This window comes from Pongo abelii, chromosome 23 (assembly GCF_028885655.2).
Source record: "Pongo abelii isolate AG06213 chromosome 23, NHGRI_mPonAbe1-v2.0_pri, whole genome shotgun sequence".
In the NCBI taxonomy this organism is placed as follows: Eukaryota; Metazoa; Chordata; class Mammalia; order Primates; family Hominidae; genus Pongo; species Pongo abelii.
Window position 1 is genome coordinate 25807765 of NC_085929.1, and position 10533 is coordinate 25818297.

At 46.6% G+C, this 10533-nt stretch overlaps 1 pseudogene and 1 gene segment (V, D, J or C); both read right to left on the reverse strand.

Annotated features, from left to right (window-relative positions):
* Positions 1 to 5971: 5971 nt before the first annotated feature.
* Positions 5972 to 6666, reverse strand: LOC129052791 (immunoglobulin lambda variable 3-22-like; annotated as a pseudogene).
* A 1893-nt stretch (positions 6667 to 8559) lies between these two features.
* On the reverse strand, positions 8560 to 9867 carry LOC129052701 (immunoglobulin lambda variable 2-8-like). The segment is given in 2 exon segments: positions 8560 to 9675; positions 9783 to 9867. Coding segments are annotated over 2 exon segments (570 nt in total).
* Between the last annotated feature and the right edge of the window lie 666 nt (positions 9868 to 10533).

The window sequence follows — 10533 nt, forward strand, 5'->3', positions numbered from 1 at the left end:
GAAAGGTCTTGGGTGTGTGAGGATCTGAAAGGACAGTGGGAAGCCTGAAGGGGATCTGAGATGTAAACCAGTTCAGGTCAGATGTGACATTTGCTCACAAGTGAGGAATTTGGGGACAAGCATGATATGCAGTGTGTGAAATTCACAGGTAAGAAATTAGGTGATCTGGGGCAGCATAGCAAACAAAATCACTGATGACCTCCAGAAAGATGCTACTCTGTGAAGACAGGTGTGGCTCCTGTGGGTCCAAACCATGTCCCAGCCCCGCCCTAGTTCACCTGACCCTCAAGACAGTCAGCGAGTGGTTTCTGGTCTGTCTCCTCTACCCGATGCCCACCAGGCAGCCCTGTGGGGACCTACCCTGCTGCCTGTGTGCCTGGTCCTTAGCCAGCTTTCTGGGTCCCCATGTGGGTGACCCAGCACTGCTTTCCCTGAAGTTCTAGAGCTTTGCTGACCCAGCAGCAGAGAATTCAGGGAGTCCACTTGACTGGGAAAGGAAGAGCTTATGAGAGGGAGTGACAATTCCAAGGTCACTGGGTAAGAATGAAAGACGAGCAGGATTAGGGAAGTTTTAGACCCATAATGATGAGCTCTTCTGAGTGCCCTGGGACCAGCCTGGGCTTAGGGAGGAACATGGAAAAATCCTGAGCCAAATTCTTGAGGCGCTGATGCAAACAGCTTCCCCTCTTCAGTTCCTCCAGCTGCCTGTGGGAAGCGCTGCTCTACCTGGACATGGAGCCAGTCAGGGCCTGGGAGGGCAGCCAGCTCCCTGCATTCATTGGCTGATTGCAGGCCAAAGTAAAAGACTCCAGCTTTTAATCAAACATTGGCTTTTTAATGATCTTTTCACCTGACAAAATTTTTCATACAATGTTTAAGGGTTAGGGGTCCCCCAATAAAAATGATTTCTCTAAGTTATTTTTCCATTAGCTCAATTAATAAGTTGTAGATATATTAATACAATAGTATTTCTCAATGCTTTTTTGAGCAGAGTATTACTTTCTTTTCTGTTTTTTTTTTCCATTTCCATGAAGTATGGCCACGAATACAAGCCATGAACATTGATACAGGAAGCCTCTGCTTTTCCTGTTCAATATATCCCACACCTGACACGCTTACAATATGCAGGTGTCCTTAAGTGAATTACAAAAAACATCAGCTGAAGCAATAGGCAGAGAAATGTCACCAATGGTAAAATTTTACCCAAGAGTCACACAAGGTATTTTCTCATGGAGCAAATAGATGATGCTCACACGCAGGTGACCCTGCACAGCTGTGACTGAGTCATTCCGGGTCAGATGTGAGCTGAGCACGTTTCCTTCCCACTGACCAAGGTGGCTTCTGTCCTGCTCAGCCCCGGGAGAAGCTCCCTCTCTACTCCTGGCTCTTCATGCGGGGAAGATGCTCTTCCTTTTGGGAATGCAGAGCTCAGGCTGTCAGGGGAGAATGAGGAGACCTCATCTGTGGGGTTTGATGTTACCAGACTCACAGGTCCTTATGCTTCTCTGGATGCCAATTTTTCAGGGAACAGAATATCAGAGCAGTGGTTCCTTACCTGTCCCAGGTTGTGCTGAAAAGGGTTTCCTAGTGCAGATCTCCCAGGAGGTCTCCAGGAGCCTGAAACTGGCTGAGTCAGTCCTTACTGAGGCCCAAGCAGCACAGAAACATGTGAAGCTTCCCTCTTCTGTTGTGATTCATCCAAATATTTAGTTTTCTTTGAAATCCCAAAATCCTGTCATTTGAAATTCTGAGCCTTGCAGAGACATGTTCACTGCATCAAGTGGTGGAAAGTCTCCAGATGGACAATTCCTGCATCTGTCTCTACTTTCAAAAGTCTCTAATTTAGAGCTCAGGCATGTTTGTAGAGCAGAAGTTCCAATAAAGTAGGTGTCTAAGAGTGTGTTAGATAAGCAAGGGAGATGGAGAGAGAGAACACATGAAAGCTTCCCAATCCCCTTCACCTCTAACCCCCATGGTCCACATCTCCCAGGAACATACAGATGAGAGGGGCATGGACAGCAGAGACTGAGGGCTGGAAATTCCATGTTTAGAGCCACAGGTTTCTTCAGCTTCCTGTTCCACTAGCTGATCTAATCCCCTTATGCTCATCAGATATAAGGTGTCCTCAGCCACTGTCTGTCCCTCCGTGTGACTCAGTGTCCAACAGCTATGAATGACCTTTTTCTTGAGAATCAAATTCAGATGTAGACTCAGCAGTGGACACGGTCCTCCCAAGCACAGGCATCAGAGTCCGCAGCACAGAATCTGCCCCGTGAGCACAGTGTGCACGGCTCCACTGCACACCCAGCATAGCCCTACTGCGTGGAAACAGTCCTGCTGCCAACAGTGAACACTGTCATCTTCAGTGGTACTTTTTACAAAACTCTTCCCAAGCCTTGACAAAGGATCCTGATTTAGAAATGCTGGCTGGAGACAGCCGACACTCAAATATGAGCATGAGAAGTTTGAGTATTCTTCCTGGCAACAAACTAACAGATTCAACAGACATTCCTGGAAAATTGGAAATGTGTGACTTTGGACCAGACAGAAGATCATTGTTAATTGGAGAAAGAGTGAGAAAGAGACAACATTGAGTTGTAGCATATAGAACAGAGAAAATGGTGCTTAGTACATAATTATTTCCATTTTTAACAGTTGTATGCTTTTGAAATTAAACTGGTATTACTTTGCTTCCAGAGTATGAAATATTTTTATTATGGTAAAATAAACATAACAAAATGTCTTATCTTTTTAATTATTTTTAAGTGTGTAATTAAGTGGCAGTAAGTACGGTAAAAGTGTTCAAACATCACCACTATCCAACCCCAGAGCTTTTTGATCAGCCCACACAGAACCTCTGTATTAGACAGCTACTTTAGCAACTTTGGACATTGTAGACAAAATGACGAGTGTATGATAAAAAGAAAATCCCAAGGATGAACCAAAGACGGTGTTTGCACTTCATCCCCAGCTTCTGTGGAATCTCAGTGCAGTAGGGGGTGTGCCTCATCCAGGAACCCAGAGGAGACGCAGCCCCTGGGGCCTTTTCTGGGCTGTTTCTTCCCAAGGAGCAGAGGAATTTCAACAGGACTGTGCCCTCTGAGACAGCTTTCTCCTCTCCCGCAGTACGTGTGATTACTTCTGGTGTCCTGATTTTCAGTTTACTGGACTGATCTCTACAATAGTTGAATGATCCTGGAAGATGAATTTGGATTTGTACAGACTCAGAAAGGCAATAGTGGCATTAGCAATATCTGTGCCAGATGGGGATCTCCTGGAACAGAATGCTATGGCTGCAGGTGCACAGTTACATCACTGAAGCAGATACTGAGGTCTTGTCTATTTCCCTCAGAGAATAGGATCAGAATCAGTGTGCATTCACGTGGAATGGACGACAGTATACATTCACACTTTTTCTGCCCAGCTTCATTAGCTCTCCCTTCCCTATCATGATATCATCATGCGGGCTCAGATCATCTGGATATCATAGTTCAATCACATGTACGTGATGGGCATGGTGTATTGGAAGCTTTTGTGAGATCCATGCACTTTTGATAGTGGAAAATAAACTAAGATGTTTCCTCCTCCATATTAGCTGAAATTGGGAGTTTAGTTGTCTGGAGCAGCAGAGTATCTCCTACAAAATAAACAATATGTTATGGCCGGACGCAGTGGCTCACGCCTGTAATCCCAGCACTTTGGGAGGCCAAGGCGGATGGATCATGAGGTCAGGAGATCAAGACCATCCTGGCTAACACGCTGAAACTCCATCTCTGCTAAAACAAAACAAAACCAAACAAAACAAAAAACAGCCGGGCTCGGTGACGTATGCCTGTAGTCCCAGCTACTAGGGAGGCTGAGGCAGGAGAATGGCGTGACCTGGGAGGCATAGCTTGCAGTGAGCCGAGATCACACCACTGCACTCCAGCCTGGGCTACAGAGTGAGACTCTGTCACAAGAACAAAACAAAAAACAAACAAACAAACAAAACACCAAACATGTTATTATATCCTTCAATTCTCCCCAGGAAGAAAGAGACACAAGGCCTATAAAGATCTAGGAGTAGCATATTTTACACTTGTGGATGTGACTCCAACACATATATCAGGAGCCATAAATGTCACCCACTGATGTCCAGGCCCAGAGCAGGGAGGCTGTGCAGCAGGTGCAGGCAGGGTTGTGAATGTCCTGCTGTTGGGGCCAGAGAATCCAGCAGACTCCACTATGGGAAATAAAACCTCCTGCACATGGCAAACCCCACTGGAGAATCCCAATGTAGACTCCTGGGGTTTTGGAAGAAGGCCATGTCATGTGCAGTAGAGTATTACTCCCCTTTCTAAAAGCAGCTCCTTTTGTCTTACTGGGCCCTGAGAGAGACAGGATAACACTGGACATCAAGCGACCATGTTGCCAGAAATGCCAGATCCCCCCAGTTGTGAGCTCAGGCAGGCCAGCAGTGGTCTCTGGTGAGATGGATGTGACACATCTAGGTTAGAGCAGGGTCAGGGCTCCAGGACTCAGTCACCTGCATAAACAGCTGGTCCACATCTGTGTTCTCATTTCTCTTCTACCAGTGCCTCTCCCTGGCTTTGAAAATATGTCCTACGGGTGGAGATGGGGCTTGCTGAAGCAGGTTACTCCACAGCACCTGTCACCTGAAAGGGTAAGACCAGACCAGCATTGTACAATCACAACATGATCTGAGTCTCATGTGAATCCTACTGTCCAATCACCATATTAGTGATAAAAAAATAAAAATGTAAACTAGTTTCAATAATACACTTTATTTAACACAAAGTGTAGAAAATAATATTTACACATGCACACAATCTAAAATCATTTATGAGACATTTTATAGATGTTTTCATAGCTACTGTTACTATTATTATTTTGAGGAGATTCTTTATATTGAGATTGTGTGGTTGATGGAGGTTTGAAGGAGTCTGATCGACAAGGGTGAGCTGTGCTGGCTTCGTAAGTGTCAATTTTGATAAGCTGAAGGAAGGGTGAAAAGATGATTGTGCAGGATGTGCAGGGTCAAGGTGGGCAGCATCCATCCTACAGGTGCCCCTGTGGGAGCAGCTCTGGTCTCTGCATGAGGTGAGGCTGCTCCCTTTTCCTTGGATTCCTTGCAGGAGGATTTGACTCCACCTCTCCTTCAGGACTCAGAGCACCTGGCATTTCAGGCTCCCTTTTCATTTTATAAGAATACAAGGAATTCTCAGAAATAGTTGGGCATTTGGATGCTCACAATGGAAATTTAGGAAATTCGCTGGTGCATTCCAGTGTATAGTGGCCACCTCAGGTCTATGGTGGTTCATTTTGGTGACAGCTGGCCATTTTAGTTTGGATTCCCTGGAAGTAGACTCTGAGATAAATATTTCCATGCACAGCGGATCTGAAAGGAGTGAGAGAGGCATCGCCCGCAGAAGGAGACCCTGACCCATCATAGGATTGTAACTGACAACTCAGGCATCCACAATGGGAGGTCTGGAGCTGGAAGGCCTTTCAACGTCATCCTGTATTAAGGCAGGGCCTTGGGTTCTTGGCTCAGGCAGTCATCAAACCAAAACTCTCAAAACTGAGCCTAAATATGAGAAAGGAAGCTTTCTGGAAACAAAATAGCACTTTCCTGTGAGGGCACAGCTTTGAGCTTCTAGAAACTCCCAGCAGTTGAGGGTGGGTGAGCTCAGAAAAGCATATCTAGGCAGATGCAACAGTGTCCCCTCCTCTGCTTTTCCTGTTCAAAATCCCAGGCTGCCATGGAAGCCTGGAACCTCAGGTGTTGAGCTGAGCTGGGCATTTTTGGGCACTGATGTAGGATATTTGGAAGGAGTGACCCAATCACCATCGTATGGAAATCTAAGGCCACGTGATGGATCTCTACATCTCTCTCATCTTCCATCCACTTCTTATTTCCCCAAATCACTCCTGAGGCCCCAAAACACCATAAATTCTGATTATAGCAGCCCTAAATCCACTCCTGCTCTACGCTCTGCAGCGCCAACCTGTAGGGGTGAACAAAAGGATGGTCTGGAGGTCTCAGATCCAGTAGTACTTGGCCAGACCTGCTCATGGCTTTGTCCACAGTCTTCCTGGTGCTGGAGGAAGAAGAAGAGACAGATGAAAAATGGATTTGTCTCACTTCCCCATCTGCCTGTGTCACTGCGGGATTGTTCTAATCCCCAGAAAAACAGTAATAGTCAGCCCCGCCTTTGGTCAGGACCCTGCTGATGGTCAGGGTGGTTGTGTTCCCTGAGGTGGACCCAGAGAAAGGCTCAGCGATTCCATGAGGCCCCTCACCATCTTGATATATCACCAGCACAGGGGCCTGGCCTGGTTTCTGCTGGTACCAGTCAGCATAATTATCCCTCAGTACATCTCCAGAGCAGGTGATCCTGGCTGTCTGTCCTGGGGACACTGACACCAAGGGTGGCTGTGTCAGCTCACAGTAGGCCACAGAGCCTGCAGGAGAGGACAGGAGAGGGGGCTTGAAGATAACAAACACATTTCCAATGGTATCACCCTGAGGCTATGCCTGGGCTGAGCTCAGGGTTCAGGGCAGGACCAGCTCAGGAGCCTGCAAGGGCTGAGCCTGGGGAAGGGCTTGGGGGCAGCACCTTCGAAGAGGGTGAGGAGGGAGAGCCGGACAGGGGTCCAGGCCATGATAAGACACCCAGAGCTCTGCCTCCTGAGCCCACAGCACAGCTGGGCTCCCCAGACCTGTCTTATTTCCTCTCAGGCCCCTTGGGCAGTGGATATTTGGTATTTATGCAAATTTACTTCTCTGGAACTCCTCATGGTGGGATGTCACTCAACCCAGATCTGGGGGACACAATTCAGCCAAGAACTTTCTACCCTATACACCCCAAAACTCATGTCTTTTTTACTTGTAAAACACATTCACCTCATCCCAACAACCTTAATCCCGAACTAACTCATCACCAACTCTGAGATGAAACTCTCATTTGCATATCATCCAACTCAAGTGTGGATGATTCTCCAGGTCTGATTCATCCTGAGGATTTAAAGAATAACAGCTTTGGGGGCTTCACCTCCTCTCTCCTGTTGTCATCTGGGTGTTCAGGAAAGTCATATTTCCCACTTTATTTGCTAAGATTAGAAAAGAAGAGCAAGTGAACATCAGCAACATCTGTGAGGTGGATGTGGGGAAATCACATACGTCCACTCTTGAACTAATTTACATAAGTTAAATATCCATTAATTAAATATATTAATCAGTAGTCATGGGATATCTTTGCCAGTGTTTAGAAAAAAACAACTGTTACAGAAAATAGAACAAAAAGTATATTAAGTTAAACTGTTCTAAGAGAAGAGTATGTCCTTATTAAGAAATATAACTCACAGAGAGAAATAGTCTAAAGAAAATTCATCTCATATGCATATTAAAATACTATTTCCAATGTTAACATTAAGCATCCACATTTTGATATGCAAATAGAGACTCTCTAATGGTTATACAAAGTGCATTATTTTTTCTATTTGATATTGACATTTTGTTTAGGTTCCCTTTGGGGTGAGGGTGATCTTGACTGTAGGAGAGAAGGATGTTCCATGGGATGTTTCCTTACACACACACACACACACACACACACACACACACACACACATATTATATGTATAAAGGGATAATTTGCAGCAGAAACATAGTTCCACCAAAAAGGTCCTGTTCTTTTCCTGGCAACTTGGCTTGGGGTCTTTATAGTTTTGACATTTCAAGCTCTTTTCCTTATCCCATGGTTAAATTCTGTTCTAGGGCTTTCATGGATTATAAAAATATTCAATACATTTAAAACTTAAACTATTTGTTTATTTGTCATTCTCAGAACCTCCATATTCTCTTCTGTTTTGGGCTTCAATCAAATGCTGATATTAGGACCTTTCTCTCTGAGCCTGCCCTGGATATTCCAGCTTTGGTATGAGCTTTCTGGCCCACTTGCCCGTCCCTCTCCCTCAGACTTTCCCTTAGGAGGACTCTATTCCTGATAAATTAAAGCTCTCCCAAAACTCAGAACAAGCAATGCAGATAAATGTTATGTGATTGTGACACAGGGCTGTCTTAAACCCATGATACAATCAAATAGATGATGTGAGCATGTTCTTATCCAAGGAAAGACCTCAGCCGAATACAGGAGGTGAAATACAGTGACCCTCACAGAGAGATTCCCACCTAGATCATGTGCTGGTGGAATTTTCAACATTCAGATAACTCTGCAAACCAGGGACCGTTCAACCACATCCTGTGGCCATTCCTGGCCTGACACCTGTTTTTGTATGGCCCAGAGCTGACAGTGGCTTTTATCATTTTAAATGGTTATGTTGTAAATGATGCTATAAGTACCTATGGAATATCCCTAAAGTTGATTCTTGGGCCACAAAGACTAAAATAATTCTTTTTTAAATTTATTTTTATTTGCATTAATTTAATAGAGATGAGGGTTTGCTGTGTGGCCCAGACTAATCTCAAACTCCTGGGAACAAGCAATTCACCTGTCTTACTATTCCAAAGTGCTTGGGATTACAGGTGTGAGCCACTGTGCCTGCCCACAAACACTGAAATTCTCCTTATCTGGATATTTTTTATAAAGTTTACCAAATCCTAAAAAAAGAAAAAGTGCTGAACTATTTCTGAAAAGGCCCAAATGTAAGCAGAACAGGAGACTCAAAAATAAAACTGTAACAAGGTACCATTTTTCTGTCTGATAAGTTGGCAAAAATTTCCACTTTCAACAACGTACTCTGAACAAGTTCTTCCAGCTGGCATTGTAAATTAGTAGAATCCCTCTGGAGGGGAATCTGATAACAATGGGTGAAAATTACACACACACATCTTTCTGACCCGCAATTTCCCTTTTAGAAATGAATCCTGTGGTCATATTCACACAGGAACTCAAAGGAGGCTGCATAGGGATGTTCGCTGCACTGCTATTTAAGATCAAAGTTGTGGCGATAACCATTAGAATGTAGGTGCTAAAATTCTACCCACAGTGTAGGGGATGATGATGCATTTAGGGTGAAGACATCCCTGAAAAAAAGCAGTGACTGCACCAATCAGGCAGCTGTTTGTCACTGTCCCTGCATTTGAAGAGCTGGGAAGAGTTGCACATTCAGGGACCACAGCACACAAGCATCAGGAAGCTGTCCCTGTCCTGGATGAGAAACCACAGAGCGGGTTTCCTTTTGGAATTCGTGGTGGAAAGGAGAGGAGCTGAGAGAGAAGAATTCTCAAGGCCGTGCTGCAGGAAGCCCCTTGCACTGGGTGAGGAAGCATCTTCAGAGCAAAAAGGGAGCCTGAGAGCCCAGGGCAGGTTTTGGTCTCAGTTCCCCATGAACTTGGACCACTGTGGAAAGTGTCTCCGCTTCTATATGAGCTGCAGTAATAATCAGCCTCGTCCTCAGCCTGGAGCCCAGAGATGGTCAGGGAGGCCGTGTTGCCAGACTTGGAGCCAGAGAAGCGATCAGGGACCCCTGAGGGCCGCTTACTGACATCATAAATCATGAGTTTGGGGGCTGTGCCTGGGTGCTGCTGGTACCAGGAGACATAGTTATAACCACCAACGTCACTGCTGGTTCCAGTGCAGGAAATGGTGATCGACTGTCCAGGAGACCCGGACACGGAGGGAGGCTGAGTCAGGGCAGACTGAGCCCAGGATCCTGGAAAAAGGAAGAAACACACTTTAGTAAGTCAGTGCTGAGCCCAGGTGAGCCTGAGGAGCAGGAGCCAAGGATCAGCCCTGAAGCCCCTTCCCTGGAGGCATCACCTGTGTCCTGAGTGAGGAGGGTGAGGAGGAGCAGAGACCAGGCCATGGTGGAGATATTCCGAGAGAGCTGCCTCCTGAGACCCCAGCACTGGGCCTGCCCCCAGCCCTGTCTTATCCCCTCTGCCTCAGAGGAGGGTGGGGCTTTTATGCAAATCTGCACCCTGAGCTCCTCTCCTCACCCCACCCTCACCTGGGCCTGGGCTCAGAGACTTCTGCTTCCCTGGACAGCGGGGCTCAGCCGAGGAGACTAGAGGCCCTTTTTGTCTATTCTGATGGCAGGATCTTAATTTCTTTGTACCTGATTTGCTCAGGAGAGAAAGATCTGCTGACATCACTTACCTGAGTGAACTCCTGGCCCTCAGTGTCTCTGCTGTGTAGCGCCTGTGTCTCTGTGGCCCTCCAGGCCTGGGCACATGGCACAGTGCCCTCTGCTTGGCAACCACCTCCAGGCTGTCTCTACTGTCAGGAAATGGGGCTGCCCTCCCCGTGGAAACCTCTGCTGGGCATCATTGGTCCCTGGTCTCCACAGCTGCAGCCTTATCCCATCCCCACTCCCTACCCTTGGTGCTGAAGCATCTGCCACATTGAATCCCTGGAGCACATCAGCCACCCCAGGCAGTGCACCCACATCCACACAGGCACATGTGGGAGGGACCCTGTGGAGGGAACAAGGAGCACTGACCAGGGCCACAGTCCTGAGCCTGAGTCCACTGCTCCCAGTCCTGCCCCTCCCACTCATGAGCAGGCCACT